At 45.7% G+C, this 18,966-nt stretch overlaps 1 protein-coding gene across 1 annotated transcript in view; it reads left to right on the forward strand.

The window, feature by feature from the left end:
- The first annotated feature begins 222 nt into the window (after positions 1-222).
- ANK1 (ankyrin 1) overlaps positions 223-18,966 on the forward strand; it is a 165,034-nt gene continuing 146,290 nt past the window's right edge. The window contains exon 1 of the mRNA XM_049866339.1: positions 223-313. Coding sequence (XP_049722296.1) covers positions 287-313 — 27 coding nt within the window. The 5' untranslated portion in view covers positions 223-286. The remainder of the gene's footprint in view (positions 314-18,966) is intronic.

Here is an 18,966-nt window from a genome sequence, read left to right on the forward strand (position 1 = left end):
CATGGTGAGTGGAGCCGGGTCCCTCCAGGTGGAGCTGCCTGGTGCGTTGGGTGGCGGGAACAGGCCAGGGTGTTCCTGTAATCTGCAAGCCCCAGGCGGGCGCCTCCCCGTCCACCTGCTTTCTGAGCCCGGGGAGCCCAGATAGGGTGTCTCTGCTGCTGATAAGGTCCAATGTGAGGACCCAGATATTCTAGGCCCAGGCAGAGGCTGCGGAGCCTCAGGCAGCCCCAGCTGTTCCTCCAGCAAACCTGACTGACCCTTGCAGGGTTCCTGGTTAGGAACCACCATGCCCTCTGCATTGGGCTTCTTCAGAGTGAGTACTTGAGCAGCTGCTCAGGAGGCAGAGAGGAGGGGATGGGGCTAGGAAGTGGTGGGCAGGCCAAGCCGGGAAGGGCAGCCCGGGCCAGAGAAGCCGCTGGGCAGGATGTTGGGATGTGCAGCTCTGCAGGGGACAGTCCCTGTGTGTGCCAGCGAGTGCGCACATGTGCGTGTTCACCTAGCGATGCGCTCTTCCTGTGGCTCTATGCTTCATAATAACTTCAGCACTCATTCGCTTTGTCACTGAAGGTAGCAGGTGGCCTCTGTGTGACTCGGTTAATCCAGCTTATATTTTTTACAGCCAGACATTTGCTGTCAAATTGAGTTCCACCTACCTGAGCCTCTGAATTATGTTCTCTCTGCTTTAGGGGTTAGGAAGAGTGGTCTTTGGAGTCTTCCTGTGGTCTGTCTAGTGAGATTCTGGAGGCTTTGCTTTGACTTTAGGGAGTGATGTGTTTTTTTAGGTGTGAGTTGTCTTAGTTACAGGCCCCTGGCTCTGAGAGAGAAGCAAAGAGCCTGTGAGAGACCACCTGCTCTGTTGGGGGCCCCTTCTGTTCTCTTTTGGAAGATCCTGGCTTGTTTGCTGAAAAGCCTGCAAAGGCCAGTGACCACATTGGCACAATTTCTCCACTAGTTCTTGAAATTTGAAGCTTTGGATTTAAGTTGCTAAACTAACTAGAGGGAGAGAAGTCTGAGAAGGAAGGAAGAAAAAGTATCAGTGTGGCCCAGGGACATAGGGTCTGACAGATATTTTTAAAATGATCGTGGTGGGTCACCCCACCTCACCCCCAATTCTCTCTGTGATGATAGGACGTATCGTTGCCCAGCAGCACAGAAGGGCTGTGCTGTTTTGAAAGTGTCAGTGTTGGGGATAAGGTTCTTGGTACTGGTGGTAGGTTCAGAGCCCAGAGTTGGCTACCAGGCCATGTTCTCATGAGCCAGGGAGAGTGTCTCTTTTCCTACTTGTCTAAAAGTCACTGGAAGCAGGGGAACAACATTAAATCGGAATTACTTTTTAGGGGTTTGGGATCTTCACACTTTGCCTTCTTAAGTGATTGATTGGGTCTCCCTCCATCCTCTCCCTGCCCCCCTCCACCCCAAAGGAGAAAGTCTGTGGAGGAAACCAGGGACTCCCACTTTGATTTAGTCTCACCAGCAGCCAAGCCAGGTTAAGTTCATCTGAGTCTTCCTTTTGCTTGACAACCTCCCGGGCCGTACACTCATAAGGTGTCCTGGAGGCTTGCTGGTAACAGACCTGGGAAAGCAAGGGAAGTGACTGTGAGTGTGTGGAACATAGGTTCTGTCTCTAGATCCAAGTACAAGCTCTACGTTTTGCATGATCAAGGAATGGCTGATGAAGGAAATGTTTAAAATTAGCACAACCGTTTTCACAGACCAAAAGATAGCCTTAGGAGGGCCATTTTTCTCTCTGTCTCAGTTTCCTTACGTGGGAACTGGGTCTGCTGTAAGGCTGAAGTGAGGTAATGGGGATGTGAACATTCAGAAAAAGAAGAAGAAGCCTTGAGGATTGTCGCTGTAATGAGGGTATCATAAAAACTCAGCTGACCCTTGACTTTATAGATCAATTAGAATTAGTTTTTTTTTTTTAATATTTTTTGTGTTTTAGGTGATATAATTAGTTTTTAAGCCCGGGTTCTCAACCACTCACCCTCAAATGGTTCAGCTATTGTCTTTGCAAAATCTGCTGACATATATTGGGATTAATCTAAGTAAAACGTGTTTAAAGGTAGAATTGTTTTTGCCCCTTTAACAAAGATAACTGAGTGCTTTCTAAAGGTAAAGTAACTGAAAATCTTTGTCCTCTGGGTCTGTTCAACAACATTTAACAAACATTTATTAAGTACCTGTTATGTGTCAAGAAACCCTGGTGGCACAGTAGTTAAGAGCTATGGCTGCTAAGCAAAAGGTCAGCAGTTCAAATCCACTAGGCGTTCCTTGGAAACTGTGTAGGGCAGTTCTACTCTGTCCTATAGGGTTGCTAAGAGTCTTTGAGTCAGAATCGACTCCATGGCAATGGGTTTGGGTTTGGTTTTGGTTTATGTATCAGGCCTTATCCAAAACAACCAAACTCATTGCTGTTGAGTTGATTCCGACTCACAGCAACCCTATAGGACAGAGTAGAACTCCCCCATAGGGCTTCCAAGGAGTGGCTGATGGAGTCAAACTGCTGACCTTTTGGTTAGCAGCTGAGCTGTTAACCACCACACCACCAGGTTTCCTTAGGTCTTATAGACATTGGCAATACAGCCATGAACAAACAGACAAAAATCTCTGCTCTCATGGAACTTACATTCCAGTGGCGAGAAGGAGACAGACTAAAAACAAAATAAATGAGTAAATTACACTGTGTATTAAGAGATAAGTGCTCTGAGGGGAAAGGCAGCAAGGGGGATAACAAGTGTGGGGAGTTCTTCAATTTAAATAGGGTGCATAGAGAAAGCCTCAGTGAGGAGCCAGTGAGCAAGGCCTTGAAGGCAGTGAAGAAGAGAGCCAAGCACAGATCTGGAGGAGGAGTGCACCAGGTAGAGGAAATAGCAAGTGCAAAGGTCCTGAGGCAGGCAAGTGTTAGGGGAGTAACCAGGAGGCCAGTGTGGCTCGAGCAGAGTGAGGGGGGAAAAGCAATAGGAGGCGAGGTCAGAGTGGTGGCAGGGAGGGTAAGATTGCTGGGTGGAGGGGACCCAGGGATGCAGAACATGTAGGGCCTTGTAGACCTTTGTAAGAACTTTACTTTTATCCTGAGTGAGACAAGAAGCACTAGATAGTTGTGAGTCGGCAAATGATATGATTTGACTTATACCTCAGACATTCTCAATAATGTCTTTGAAACCAAACTCCCAGAAGTGAGCTACCAAATAGAACTTCCTGATACAGCGTGTTATCTATCACTGGCCTCTAGTGCGATGGTCCTCGACCCTTTTTTCTTCTGGGATACACGGGGCTGGTTGTTGACATGGTCATGTGTGACATACCTCCATGGCCATGACCGAGTATTGATCCTCCCCTCTCCCTTACAGACTTCAATTTAATGAGAAAATAAATAACACCATGGATGTTCTTTACTTAAAAAAATTACCGCGGAGAAAATTCAGAAGGGAGTGGAAGGCGCTATAAAATCACAACTCATAAGCAGTTCAGTCATTTGTCACTACAGTTGCTAATGAGCCTCCTTTGTTGTCTTTGAACCTTGGCATGGATAACACCATGTGGTTCGGAACCTTGATTGGATGTCTGGGACACATGGAACACAGCTGTCAAGCGAGTTTATGGAATATAAGCAGGCCAGGGCAGAGTCCTCTAGAGAATAGCCTTGAATTTGCTCTGAGTTTTAAAAAGTAGAAATGGTCTTCCAGCAGGTGGTCTTGCTCTCTTTGATCTCTTCTTCACATGCAACCCCTGTTTAAACCTTCAGTGGCTTCATGCCGCTCTTAGGATAGAGTCCAAACTCCTTAATGTGGGACCTCCTGCCCTGGCCCCTGCCTGTCTCTCCTGCCCTGTTTCTTATTCAGGCCACCATTGTAACTGCCCCTGGCACACCGAACTTCTGTCAGTCCTTTAACAAGCCACGCTTGGAAATGTTTCACATTATAGTTGTAAGATCCATAGGGTGCGACTTGGGCTTGTCTTGCTCACTGTTGTATCCTTGGCACTTAACACAGTGCCTGGCACATAGGGGATGCCATTAAATACTGTTTGCCTTAATGAATGAATAACATATCATTTACAAAGCACCTCCCTATTGATTACAAATCTGGAATTGAAAATCATTGCCCTAGTGTATGTGATTTTTAGATTCTTTGCTCTTGAAGAAAAAAAAAATTTTTTTTTAATCCATAAGCTGGATTCTCCTTCCTCTGAATGCTCATTGCACTTATTAGACCCTCCCTTGAGGGCCTTCTCATTTTCTGCCACCTTTATACTTATTTACATCTGTGTCGTCTCTCCTACAAATATATAAGCTGGGGGCGGGAGGAGGGCAGCATCCCCATCTGACTCATCTTTGAGTCACTTCCGCTCGTTTTCCTCAGCATCGACCACAAGGTCTTGAATATTGGGCTTAAGAAATATGTTTGTGAAATGAATTAATGTAAAATGAAAGAATGAGTCTGAACTCTTGCATCTCCTTCACTTGCCCAAATTTTGAGCCTTGACTGAATGTTTGGAATGCATGGGGGTCATTTATTTAGAAAATCATTCTCAAAGCAGGTGGTCACACCCTACTGCCGCAGCAGGCAGAGCACCCAGACCCTCTGACACACCCAGTTGTAGACCTGGCTGGTGTGGACCTGCTGGTATGAACCTGCCCAGTGTACACCCGGCTGGTGTAAAGCTGCTCAGTGTGGACTTGCTGGTGTGAACCAGCCCAGCGTGGACCTGCTGGTGTGAACCTGCCCAGGGCAAGCGTGGAATTTGTCATCGTTTTCGACAGGCAGTGACAGCCAATTAGAGATCTAGTGAGAAATAGAATTGTGTTCCCCCTCACCTCCCTCTCACCCTTGACTACCCCCCTCCTCTGCGGCTTGCTATCTGAGCAGAGGCTGATTTATCTCCTGAATTTACTGTCACAGCACAGGAAGGAAAGCGCATTAAGGGAGGAAGCCGCCCCGCTGCCAGTGGGCCAGACTAACCAGCTGCTAAGATCTATTAGTACGTAGTGGAAGCAGGTGCAGGGATGAAGACAGAGTATATTGCTTTGGACAGATTAGTAAAAACACAACAGGCAAGCAACCCCTTCTCTTCAACCCAGGGTTTTCTTTCCTGAGAAAGCTGCACGCCACACAAGGGAAGTAGTGGGAAACTCTCAGGCCCTCCTTGGTTGGTACTGGTCCAAAAACTGCTCCGCCTTTTCCAGAAGTGGACAGTGAAGAAACAGTTTGTGAGAAAGAACACCTGGTTTCAATTTCCTTTTGAAAAACTACTGCCTATAAGAGCTGAAAAGAAGCTGGCTTGGATCCATCCTTTCTCATTCCCTGATGGCCCAGCTATTGATCACGGGTAATGATGATTCGCAAACAATGCAATGGTTTCCAGCTACTCTGCAAACCCATTTACGGCCTGAAGGAGAAGCTTTGTGAAGTTTGTCCTTCCCACTCCTACTCTGGCAACCTGTCTCTTGGGTGGGGGTGGGGTGGGGTCGGGTCAGGATGTGTGTAAGTGTTTGCTTCTCCAAGGGAAGGGAGTGGCTGGCTAGGAGTATATCATCTGTAAGTTTCTCAGCTGGGCGGCTAACATTTGGTCAACATGGTGTGATTTGTGAGCAGTTCTACTCTGTCCTGTAGGGTCGCCATGCGTCAGAATTGACCTGATGTCAACGGGTTTGGCTTTGTTATTGTTTTTAGCAGCATCCTGGAGCCCTGGTGGTACAAAGGTTAAGAGCTATGGCTGGTAACCAAAAGGTCAGCAGTTCGAATTCACCAGCCGCTCCTTGGAAACCCTATGGGGCAGTTCTACTCTGTCTTATAGGGTCTGTATGAGTCGGAATTAACTAGACAGCAACGAGGAATAGAATCCTTAGTCCTTGAGTACTTTTACCACCCACCTGCCATGGTTCCTGAAATTCCACCACTAGAGACTGTTCCTTAGGTTCTTAAAGCCTTGTTGGTATCTAAAAGTCTCCTATTAATTTCATACATGTAAGCCTTTATAGTAGGATCTTGAATCTTACTGATGCAAGTAACTCATTCTTGTTTTAGTGGGATTAGTTGAGAGTAGCCAAGAGCAAGAATAGAATTCGGAGCCGTTCATGGAATGGGGAGGGAAGGGAGGAGGTGCTGGTACAGTGAGGAGCGGGGAAGGAAAACCTCACTCCTCCACTTAGGGCAGTGACTGGTTGTAAGCTTCCTTCCCAGGTACTCATACATCCTAAAGTCTCGGTTCCAGGTAATCTGCACTGTCACAGTGTGGGCTATGCAATTTGATGAGTGATGTTGGACTTAAAGTGGAAATAGGAACCAGTGACAGGAGTCACTGAGATTCTTCACTCTCATGCCATCAGGTGGTAACAGGTCAGTGCGGCATCTTTGCCCCTCTGTTAGACTCCCAAACTCTGGGCAGAAGAATACAGCCTTATACAATATGCCAAGTGTAGCGTGTTCTTTGCTTACTTTATCTTCCTGTGGTAGTGAAACCGTCCTGTAAGGTAGGCATTATCCTCAATTCCCAGATGAGGAAACTGAGGCTGAGAACCTAATTAACTAGCCCAACAGCTCACATCTGTCTCCTAACAATCTACAGATGGATATTCATGGGTGTGTATCTTCTTTACCTCATGTACTGGTTACACCGAAATTCTAATGCCCATCTGCACTCCCAATGCCATAACCGTAGGATTCAACTGGACTCATTCAGGCAACATCTAAGGGTGGCTGATCTGACCGTGTTGTTGTTGTATGCCATCAAATCAATTCCAAATTATAGCAACCCTATAGGACAGAGTAGAACTGCCCCATAAGGTTTCCTAGGCTATAATCTTTACAGGAACTGGTAGCAGATCGCCAGGTCTTTTCTTCTGCAGAACTTCTGGTGGGTTTGGTCTGTTGACCTTTTACTTAATAGCAGCCACACACTTAACCATTGGGCTGCCAGGGCTCCTGATCTGACCATAAAAACCCCTTTCCATGGAGTCAATTCTGACTCATAGCGACCCTATAGGACAGAGTAGAATTGCTTCCGAGGCTATAATCTTTACAAGAGCAGACTGCCACATCTTTCTCCCATGGAACAGCTGGTGGTTTCAAACCGCCACCCTTTCAGTTAGCAGCCAAGCACTTTAAGCACTAGAAACCTAGCAGAGTGGTTCAACCTGTGGGCTCTGGAGCCAGATCACCTGGGTTTGAATTCTCGCTCTGCCACTTTCTAGATGTGTGCCCTTGGACACGCCATCCACTTTCTCATCTGTGAACTGACGTTGTTAGCGATTGTCCTGGGGTTATGAGGATTACATGGGACTGGTGCCTGGCATATAAGGAATTGTTGGCTACTGGAATTTGTTTAGAATCAGAAGTTCTTTTCTGGATCAATAACTTTTAACATTCTAAAACCTTTGAAAATTTAAAAAAGTCTTCCCGAGTCTAGCGTTTACATCAGCATGTCAGCTTATTAAAGTAGATATGACTTCTCTGGTGCTCTGGCGTTCTTTGTGTTCTTGTTCGTTTGTGTTCTCTGGTCAGTGAATTCCATCCCATTAAGAAAATCTAAATGGCAAGTCAGTTATAACCAGTGCAGTGAGAGAAACGGGAGGCAAAATCACGTTGAAGAAGAATATGTCATCAAGATTGTGGTTAGGACTGATGAACCATTCATGTCTCACTGTGAAGAACATTGCATTTGCTACAAATTGTTGATTAAACAACATTGGAATAGAAAATGAGTCTTATTGCCTCTGTCAATGCCGGTCTCATGGTAGCAGCTGCCTGGGTGCTGTGTTGAGAAAGATTTTGAAGCTAGTTTTAGCCTTATGGACAAAACAGCTGTGATAAACTAGCCCCCTCTGCCAGGGGTGCCAGTTAGGGGAAGTCGGGGTACAGTGGGAGTGGTCTAGGAGCCATATTTGGGCCATTGTTGTCTTCTTTTTCTTCTTTTCCACCTCTTTCTTCTTCAGTTTACCCTTAATCAGATGAGCACTGTGCTGACTGCTATTTATTTGAGAGACATCCTGTCTTTCACGAAGACTTCAGAAACTAACCAGCGTTGATTTTGCTGGCACACCTCTTAGAATACAATCTTATTTCCCTTATTTTCAAGTTTCTTTTCTCAGAACTAGTATCAGGCTCTGGGGTGGGGTGGGGGGGCTAAAGATAGGTCGGAGAGCCAGTAAGTGGCAGTCTTTATATTCAGATATAGACCTGTATGAGTACAAAGCCTGACTCTTTCCACTACGCTGAAGCAATAGGAGTAGGGGTCTTCTCATTGCCAAATGTGTGTAAATTGCCACTCAGTGTCACCTGTTAGAAGTCACTGGGTGGTGCAAATGGTTTACACTCAACTACTAACCTAAAGGTTGGTGGTTCGAACCCACCCAGTGGGACCACGGAAGAGAGAACTGACAACCTGCTTCTGTAAAGATTGTTGTTTTGTTGTTAGGTGTTGTAGACTCTATTTGATTCGTAGTGACCCCGTGTGACAAAGTAGAGCTACCCTAAAGGTTTTTCTTTTTGGTGGTAATCTTTTTGAGAACAGACACTAGGTCTTTCTCCTGAGGAGACACTAGATGGGTTTGAAGTGCCAACCTTTCGCTTAGCAGCCTAGCACTTAACCATTATGTCACCAGGGCTCAAAGAAGCCCTATGGAGCACAGTTCTACTCTGGAACACATGGGGTTGCCATGAGCTGGGATCAACTCCAAGGCAACTTTTTTTTTTTTTTAACCTTTTAGAATTGGAGCTCTCCAACCCAACTTCCCCAAGCCTTTGGTACAACGGCCAACACACCACAGCTATCCACCTCCAGGCTGGACCTGCCGCTCCACCTCCATTTCTCTGCACCTGTCCAAATGCTCTCGACCCTTTGGGCCAGAGCAAGGTCCACCCCTTCTGCAGCTGTCCCTCACCTCTGGGCCCCTAGGGCCATAGTCTCCTCCACCTCTGATCTAGGCTATCTATTGTACTGCATAAATACTTGTGGAGTTAAAATACAAGTGGCTATTGGACATTGACGCTGACATTTTTGTGAAACAGTGTGAAAATGTGTCAAAATTATTGCCATGAGCCATTCATTAAATGAGACTTGTTCCTCCACTACTTTTATTCCCCTCTTTATGGAATTCCTCTGTAGAAACAGCCTTTTATAGAACTGCAGTCTTTCTCAGATTTGGTTAAACAGCGTTTGCAAATGGAGTGATGACTGACAAGTTGGGGAGTTTGGATTTTCTGTCTCTGTCTAAACTGCCTTCATGTGGGGTTTTGGAAAATCACTCAATTTTTGATGTGCCGTTTCTCCATCAGAAAAATGCAGATAATAGTACTTGCCATTGACTTCCACAAAGGAGTATGGTGTCAAATGCTGAGTTAGGTTTAGCAGATAGTTTTGAATGTCTCAGGCACAAAGTGCTATTTAAATAGATGCTCCAGGTTTTGGATAACTGTACTGAGCCCTGTTTCTCTACCTCATTCACTCCCAACATGGCCATTAAGAACTTTAGGTTAGTCCTAAATAAATGTGATCCTTAAACTGCGGTGGCATAGTGGTTAAGTGCTATGGCTGCTAACCCAAAGGTTAGCAGTTCGAATCCACCAGGTGCTGCTTGGAAACTCTGTGGGGCAGTTCTACTGTGTCCTATAGGGTCGCTATGGGTCAGAATCAACTCAACGGCAATGGGTTTGGTTTTTTGGTTTTGGTTTATTTAAAGCAAGTGGTTCATGGGACAGCCTTAAGTTGCTGGTTAAAGGTCTTGCTTTGCTTGTTTGCATCTAGTAGGTGACATCACTAAGGAGGGCCTGGGGGGTGCAGACCATATGCCCTGACGCTGTCAGAGGGGGTGACACCAAAATGATCCCAGGGTCCACAGCAGCTGGCTTGGGCAGGGGGAGGGGCCACCAAGGCAGTGGTATCACTACGGTTGGTGTCACCACCCCGTCACGCACCAGTCACTAGGGTTGGTGTCACCCAGTGCAATAACTCGTCATCATCACACCTCCCCCATCACCCACCAGTCAGGGTGCCAGCGGCCCAATCACAATGCTCACCATTGGTGGAGAGGAGGGTCTCTGGCTTGGCCAGTGGGAGAGGGGAGGAACTGTGGGGAGCCACAGGAGGTAGGGATGGGAGGGGCCAGGCCACTCAGCCCCCTGTGGGAGTTCTACTGCTGGCCCCAACGACCTGGGTGGGGGCAGGTAACACTATGAGTTACCATTACCTCGCCGGGTGACACCAACTCTGGTGACACCAACTCTAGTGACACCACTGGCATCCACTTGTGCTTGCTTAGGGACATATTAGTGATAATTTTGAACTTGGCAAAGTGTGTTCTCAGAGTCTCCCACAGTTCAGTGCATCTCCTCTCGAGGGAGTCCTTTCGGGGTTCAGAGAAACATGGAGAGAGCCCTAGACTCCCTTCTAGTTATCACTTTCATACATGGAGCCCTGTACTGGGAAAGTTTCCTAATTCCTCTATCGCCATCATGACTTGCCCTCACTTCTGTTCCATCAGAGTCTTGTTCCATAGCATCTTCCAGAATGATGAGCAATTACTGATGGCCTGAGGTGGGTAAGGTCATGTGGGAGTGCAGATATAGCTGTCTGTGGGGGCTGCTCCTGAAGCACTTGGAGCTGGGGAAGGCTGATGAGGCGTGTCCACAAACAACTATCATCTAAAGTAAAAGAGATATAATGATTTGGAAATTCCAAAGAGGAGAGAATAGCGTAAGCAGAGGAAATCATGGAAAATTCCACAGAGAAAGTACCTTCAAATTGGCTCTCCAGGACTGATCTGATGTAGACATTCAGGAGTGGAGGAAGAGGCAAACTTGGAAGGGCTTCCCCGATGGAGAGAATGGCATGAGGAAAGACCCTGACCTGGCCGGTGAAGTTTCTGAATGGCTCAAGGCAGGCGAAGGAGAGAGGTATGAGATAGGTTGGAAAAGTAGCTGGAAAGTGAACCACGAAGGGCCTGGGATAGGTGTCCAACGATCTGGAAAGGAGCAACGGAAGGACTTGGAGCAGGGAAATAGCATGATCCTTGCTGTGGCTCAGGACGATGAGTCTTGTACCAGTGTGTAAAACTGATGGGAGAGGAGCCTGGAGGTATAGAGAGGTCAGTTAGGAGGTGATTGCTAAACAGTTCAGATGAGAAGTAATGAAAACCCAATCTAAGGTATTAGCAGTGAAAATAGAAAGCAAAGGATGAATGTGAGTGATCAAAGTGAGCCCAAACTAATACTCACTGAGAGCTTACTTACTCTGTGCCAGACCCTGTCAAATAACAATACAAGTTGTTGTTAGTGCAGTTGAGTCAGTTCTGACATGGGCAGAGTAGAACTGCTCAATAGGGTTTTCAAGGCTATGACCTTTTGGAAGCAGATTGCCAGGGCTGTCTTCTGATGAACACCTGGGTGGGCTTGAACCACCAATCTTTTGGATAGTCATCAAGAAAGGGACTCCTAGCAATACAAGTTATTAACTCATTTGATCCTGTGAGGTAACTGCATGTTACAGATAAGGAAACTGAGGCACAAAGGGATTCATTTGCTTGATTGCATAGTAAGCAGTGGAAATAGGATATGAAGCCAACCAGCTGGCCCAGAGCCTGGGTTCTTTACCAGGACGTTAATCTACCTTCATATGAATGTCATCTATAGGAGACTCAGGAAGAGAAGCAGGAGCTGGCTAGGGTTAGTGAGCATCATCCGCCTCCCAGGCCACGTGGTGGTATTTTGCATGGAACTCTTAGGAGCCCACTCGCCAAGTGGATGTCTGCAGGGTGGGAGTTTTGGCCCTGTTGCAGGGATTTTGGAAGGTCCTTCTTTTGTACTCTCCATATTACCCACTCTACCTGTTCTTTCAACAAAGACTTGTTAGACCCACTATGTAGACTTATTGGACCCACTATATACAAGGCTCTCCTCCAGACTCTAAAAAACAAAGACAAAAACCTCCATAAGTGGTTGGACTCAAAAACCAGATATGTTACGGGATGTTCATTCAATTTGCAAAAGCTTCACCATGGGGTTTCTTTAAGTAGCTAGCTCCCAGCACACATGAAAAATATTACATGTAGAATTCTCTGTGGAAGGCAAAACAAGGGGGGGAGGGCTTTAACTGAATAGATTTGGATATACTCGTATGCTAAAAGTATCTAAAAATGTTTCCAATTTTCTCCTTACCTTTCACATTTGTCAGTGAATTTAATGACAAACGTCAATCACTTGGAAAAAATATCAGTGTCATAAGTGGTAGCACTGAATTGTATCACAGGTCTTACTGCAGAGATGAAACTGAAATATACGAAAGTTCACATTTACAAAGCAGGAAAAGGATGGAGCTGATTAATTACATCCAAAAGGATGTTTTGCTTTAAGAAGGAATTCACTAAATACAGTTGGGTTTTCCTTTAAAATTCTTTGTCTTAAACTAGTTCCTGGTGGCCAGGGGGGCTGCTAGGGTGGTTAGAGCGAAAGAGGGGGGCAAGTGTTACAAGTTTTATCAAACTGGAGGTCAGTCGGAGTGAAAATGATTAGCCTTTCCTGAAGTGTGTTCCACAAAACAGACATTATGTTGGGGTAAAAAAAAGAGTTTTAGAGTCAAATACTAAATGGTTAAGCTATGGTTGGCTTAACCATAGCTCATCAGGATTCCCCAGGACTGCTGAGCTTTAGCATGCTTGCTTGTAGTGTGAGTCTCTAAGGATCAGGTGTGCATGTCTCAAATGTCCTTGTAGCAGAGCGCCCTTTGCGTTGTGGGCGGGTGACATCACACAAGGCTGGTGTTCCTGGGAACATACTTTGGGAAACGCAGCATCAAGCTACATTGAGAGGACAGTGTTCAGATCTTCATTGTAGGGGAGACCTTGATAATAAGGAGTACATACGTAGGCAGGGAGTCATCAAGGGAGAAAGCTCTGGGATCATGGCTGGGAGGGACCTTGAAGGAACCGAGGGAGAGAAAAGTCTAAAGAGGCTGAAGGTAAGTCCATAATTATCACCAGGTTGCCACTGGCAAGAGCAGAGACTCACCCCATGGTGTTCCCAAAGGCAGGACCAGGGAAGGGGTAAGCAAGAAGTTATAGGAAGGCAAATTCCAACTTTATATGAAAAAGAATTTTCCAACAATTGGAATTCTCCAAAGGTGGAGTATTTGAATAGAGGCCAGTTAGAAACCTATCAAGAATTTGAAGGAAAGATAATTGCATGGACCAGAGGTAGGACTTAGATGACCCTCGCAATGATAACCTTAAATGACTTAATTATAAGATACACAACTCAAATGAACACCTACTGAGCTGCATTCAATTAGATGTACTATTACCTCGCTAAGAACTGACTTATCTAAACATAGTCTACTTTCTTTCTCCTCCTCAACTGGTGGGTCTTTGATAGCATGCATGGTTGGTTTAATAGCTCGCTGAGGAAATGAGAAAATCATTCAATCAGATGAAATGGATTTGGGATAAGCAAAGAAGCTTTTCCCGTTGTGGCTATTTTAGGAATGCCTATACCACTTTTTTTTTTTTTTTTAATACCACTTAGATACCGTAGTTAGAAATCTTGGGACTTCCTGATCAGCCGGTGTGTAATGATCAAGTCAATGAAATACTTGAGATTTTATAAACTGAATAAGATGGAATTCTTTCATCTAATTTGGGATCCAGATTTGCATCTTGTTTACTTGGATTTGCATAGGTGATTAGAGAGGCCCTGACTCCAAATATGTAAGATGGAATAAAATTTAATTTATGCAATATAATACATTTTTATTAAAATAAAATGCTTTAGAGTTTGATTCACCAAGAATCTGAGACTACCTGAGATGGTTCTCAACAAGCGGGTGCCTATTCCTCTTGGATGTTAGAAAATACCTGGGGGACCTTATAGACATTTAGGGGATAGGCCTGCAGGATGCAGAAGTATCCCCCTGGGAAAGAAGACCTCGTTTTGCGGAGGTGGAAATTGGGGAGTGCAACGGTTAATGTCTTGCTTGCAGCACTCTCTGCTTAGCGGAAAACAGATAAAAGGAGGCACACCGAAGATTGACATTAGGAGGCCTGAAGGATAGCAGCTTTGCTCTCCCAGTTTGAAAAACCCACCCAAGAAATGCCAAGCATATCCTTACCCAACAGAGATGGGCTTCTTTACAACATACCAAATTTCTTTTTGGCCGGTGTTTAGGGGCCTTGAGAGTTTGTATGTTTGGTTTAACTCCCTCTAAGGAAATACTGGAAACCCTGGTGGTGTAGTGGTTAAGTGCTATGGCTGCTAACCGAAGGGTCAGCAGTTCAAATCCACCAGGTGCTCCTTGGAAACTCTATGGGGCAGTTCTACTCTGTCCTACAGGGTGGCTATGAGTCGAAATCGACTTGATGGCACTGGGTTTGGTTTTTTTTTTTTAAGGAAATACTCGGGGGCAGTGGTGGTTCGGTGGTAGAAAGCTCGCCTTGCATACGGGAGACCGGGGTTTGATTCCCGGCCAGTGCGTCTCATGCACAGCCACCACTTCTCTGTCAGTGGAGGCTTGCGTGTTGCTGTTATGCTGCACAGGTTTCAGCAGAGCTTTTGGACTAAGCCAGACTACGAAGAAAGGCCTGGCAATCTATTCCTGAAACACCAGACGATGAAAACCCTATGGAGCACAACAGTTGGATCCACAGCTAATCCTGGGGGTGGCGCAGGACCGGGAAATCCAACAGCAACATAAATCGAAATGCTCAGTGTGGCCCTATATCGGGGGTAGAATTTCCCAGTTTGGGGCTTGGGGACGACAGAATCTCTGGGAAAGGAGGGCTATGACAGGCAGGTCCTTACTGAAGGGCTCCTGGGGCCCTTAAGCTAGTGCCAGGTGGGAAAAAGCTGGCATGTGGCATATGAGCTGTCTACCCTCTTTGAGGATTTGCAAGTAGTTTCTGAGTTATCGTTTTGCACCTAGCAATACAAATCCCAAGTATTTAAATCCTTGAATTTACTTAGCTCCATTCCCAATTTGGCCAAAGTTGTAGTTGTCCCTGACTGCTCTGTCCCTGGCCCTTTCGATGAGGCCAGCCAACCTAGGTCCAAGGCACCAGCTGCCAGAGGTCCCTTAGCCCCCACCCCCTAGCCCATCCATTTGCCCTTTATCCCCAGCACTTACTGCTACCTCCCTGGTCCCAGATTCTGCATTTAGACCCTGAAGTTGGCATCTGCCCCAGCCTTTCTTGGCCTTGGAGACCCCCTGTCCTCCTGGCCCTTGGATCTCAGCACTTTGTTCCCCTTGCTTCCTGGCTTCCTGGTCCCTGTAGACCTCAGCACAGTCTCGTCCCACTATGGGCAAGGCGAAGAGGCTATGTGTGCAGACTCCAGGGATGAGGTAATGGGATGTACTAGACTAGAGGAGGAAACCTGGTGGTGTAGTGGTTAAGAGTTCACCTGGTAACCAAAAGATCGGCAGTTCAAAGCCACCAGGTGCTCCTTGGAAATCCTATGGGGCAGTTCTACTCTGTCCTATAGGGTCACTATGAGTCAGAATCAGCCCAAGAGCAGTGGGTTTAATTTTTTGTTTTTAGGACTAACAGACAGGATGTGGCTTCTGGTCTACCTCTGCCATGAACTGTGTGACCTTGGGCTGGGTACTTCATCTTTCCAGACCCAGAGATGAAGGGTTGTCTTCTAGGCCCCTAACTTTGTGCTTGTCTAGGTGCACTCAGAGCACAACGAACCCTCCAACTTTTGTCTGGATTAGGAAAGATTGCATGTTTAGTCTTCTGTAGAAGATAACAGCACCGTGTGCAAACCAAAAAAACCCAGTCGATTCCAGCTCATAGCGAGCCTTTAGGACAGAGTAGAGCTGCCCCATAGGGTTTCCAAGGCTGTAAATCTTTACGGAAGCAGACTGCTACATCTTTCTTCCAAGTTACAGCTAGTGAGTTTGAACTGCCGACATTTTTGTTGGCGGCAGAGCGCTTTAACCACTGCACCACCAGGACTCTTTAAGTAACGTATTTCATAAACTATAAATAAATTTGCTTACAAATACGACAGTGAAGCTTGCAGCCCTTTGCCCATCTCATCATCCCTTCCCTACACCCAAGAGACCCAACCACCCCATCTAACACTCTGTGATTGACTGCCTTGTCTAGCTGTCTGAAGTTGCCCTAACACTCATGATTTATTCACACACACGCACACACCCACCATCTCAGACTCCAGGAAAATTATTACCCTGTGGGCCTAAGACACATCAACCCATTTGGCTGGGAAGAACCTAGTAAAAGAAAAGAGGCCACCCCCCCACCAATCCCCACCCTGGGTGGGGTGTAGGAGGATGTCTCGATCCTCCCCCAGGAGAAGAGAATAAGCTGAACACTGTCATAATGAGTCACTCAGGTTAACTCAACAAACTCCTACAGGCTTTTGAAAAATGTGAATGTTATTCATGAATTCAGTCGGAGTCCAAGAGGAAATAATTGAAAGTTACTGGTTAAAAATGGAGAGAAGGTGAACTGGGGGCTCCTCTCTGGTCTGATTAGCCAACTGTGTTACAGGCGAGTCCCCCAGGGAAGCCCCAGGAGGTCTATTTCAGCTGTTTCTTACTTCAGCTTCCTCCGCTGGCCTCAGTACAGAGTAGGCACTTAGCAAATGCTAAATAATAATTATTGTAAGTGGCCTGGACAAAGCAGCACTGTACAACATGGCAAGCACAGTCCATTAGGGAACAGAGGCCTTCCTGGGGCTTTCTCTCATCTCCTTCCCAGCCAGACCCAATTCCCTTACTCATTACTTCCTCTTAGTTCCTGCACTGTCTGTCTTTCCACAGTCTCGTTGTCCACATATTTTAGGCACTGGAGCAGAACCCTTATGATGGCACACTTGGTTGGCTCCAGGTTGCTAAGTTCCAATCTCAACTCTGCTACTCACATGCTCTGTGACCTTGGACAAGATTTTTTAACCTCTCTGTGCCTCTGTTTTCCACTCATACAATAAGGAGGATTAGAACACCTACCTTATAGTTGCTGTGAGGGTTTAAATGAATTCACCCTTCTGTGAAATGCTTAGAACAGTACCTAGGACATAATAAGCAATGTTACCTATTTTTTTTTTTCTATTTTGGTTCCTCTACCAGCCACTCTGTCTTCTTGTCTGATGGGCATCAAAAGGTGCATACTAGCACCTGGAGGTGGAGAGGAGAGCATTCCAGGTAGAGATGGGAGAGGTGTGGAATGGATACTAGAGTGTTGTCTGACCATGCAAGCTTACTTCTCACAACCTTGGCATTTCCAGATACCCTGTGGTTCACTCCCAGCCTTCATCAGATCTTTCGTATCCAGCGCTGTCTAAGACCAAATCCCACATCCTTCTCCATCCCTTTCCCTGTTTGAGTTTTCTTTATAGCACTTCACTTCCCAATGTGATATATATCTTGTTCATTGGTTTACTTTCCCTCTCTCCAATTAGAATGTAAGCTGTCTGAGAGCAGGAGTCTACAGTGTCGCTGTGAGTCAGAAGTGTCTTGACAGCAAGGGGGTTGGGTTTTTTCTGGTTCAGTGCTAGATCCTAGAGTGTGCCCGCCACATAGCAGGCCTGCAAATACTTTGGAAATGAATGAATGACTATAGCAACCATTGCCTCACTTTCTTCTTTGCAGAAATATCTGCGTGAGGGGTGGAAACTCCCCTTAATGTCAGACAAGAGAAACTTAAAGTTTGAAAGCTAGACTATTGTTAGCAGTTGGTTACTCTTTTATGTAAGAGTCATGCAGTACCCTAGGATAGGCATATTGATTTTTATTGTTGTGGAAAACTGCAAAACACTTTTGAGTCCTGAATCTTTATATGTGTCTTTTTGTCTCCTTGTCTGGAAATTTTTAAGACTTTCTATTTTTCTCCATTCTTCTGAAATTTCTAAACGAACCATTGTGTCGTATTCTTACTATCTTTTTTTTTGTCATCTCAAGAAATAATGGTTTTAATTTTATTTATTATTGTACTTTAGATGAAGGTTTACAGAACAAACTAGCTTCTCATTAAACAATTAGTACACATATTGTTTTGTGACAGTGGTAACCAACCCAACGACATGTCAACACTCCCTTCTTGACCTTGGGTTCCCTGTTACCAGCTTTCCTGTCCACTTCTGCCTTCTAGTCCTTGCCCCTGGGCTGGTGTGCTTCTTTAGTCTCGTTTTGTTTTATGGACCTAATATATATATTTGAATATGTATATTTCAATTTACAATTGTTTGTTTCTGGATCCGTGTGTCCTGATCAGGAGGTCAGGAAGCAAGTGTTTCCTTTGGTTATCTTCTATAGCCAAACACTTGGAACACCAAATCAAGCCCATTGTTGTCGAGCTGATTCAGACTCAAGGCAACACTATAGAACAGAGTAGAACCGTCCCATAGGGTTTCCAAGGAGTAGCTGATGGATTCCAACTGTGAGCCTTTTGGTTAGTAGCTGAGGTCTTAGCCACTGAGCCACCAGGGCTCCCTCCTGGGGAACACAGTGGGATCCAAATAAGTCCTGGTGGTGTTAAAACAGAGCCCCTCAACTTTCTAAAACCTGGCAGCCCTTTAAGGTTCAGATCTCACTGCTCTGTGAGATCCCCCTAGTGCTGCCGATTCTTCTGATCTCAATCCCTCCTTTGAACTCATGGCTCTTCTAGCCAGAGTCTCTCTTGAAGCATTGCCTCATTGAGTATTTAATCCTTTTATTGTTCTATTGATTTTTCACGTGGAGATATCTTTTCACCCTTTTGTTGTCCTTAAGTGCTGTTGAGTTAGTTTCTGACTAATGGTGAACTCATGTTACAGAGTAGAACTTCCCCATAGGGTTTTCTAAGCTGTAATCTTTACGCTATGAATTGGAATCAACTCAACGACAATGGGTTTTAATTTTTATGGAAGCAGATCGACAGGTCTTTTCTCCTGCGGGGCTGCTGGATAGGTTCGAACCACCTACATTTCAGTAAGCAGCTGAGTAAACCACAGCACCACCAAATGAAAACCAAACCCA

This window comes from Elephas maximus, chromosome 22, assembly GCF_024166365.1.
Source record: "Elephas maximus indicus isolate mEleMax1 chromosome 22, mEleMax1 primary haplotype, whole genome shotgun sequence".
Lineage (NCBI taxonomy): Eukaryota > Metazoa > Chordata > Mammalia > Proboscidea > Elephantidae > Elephas > Elephas maximus.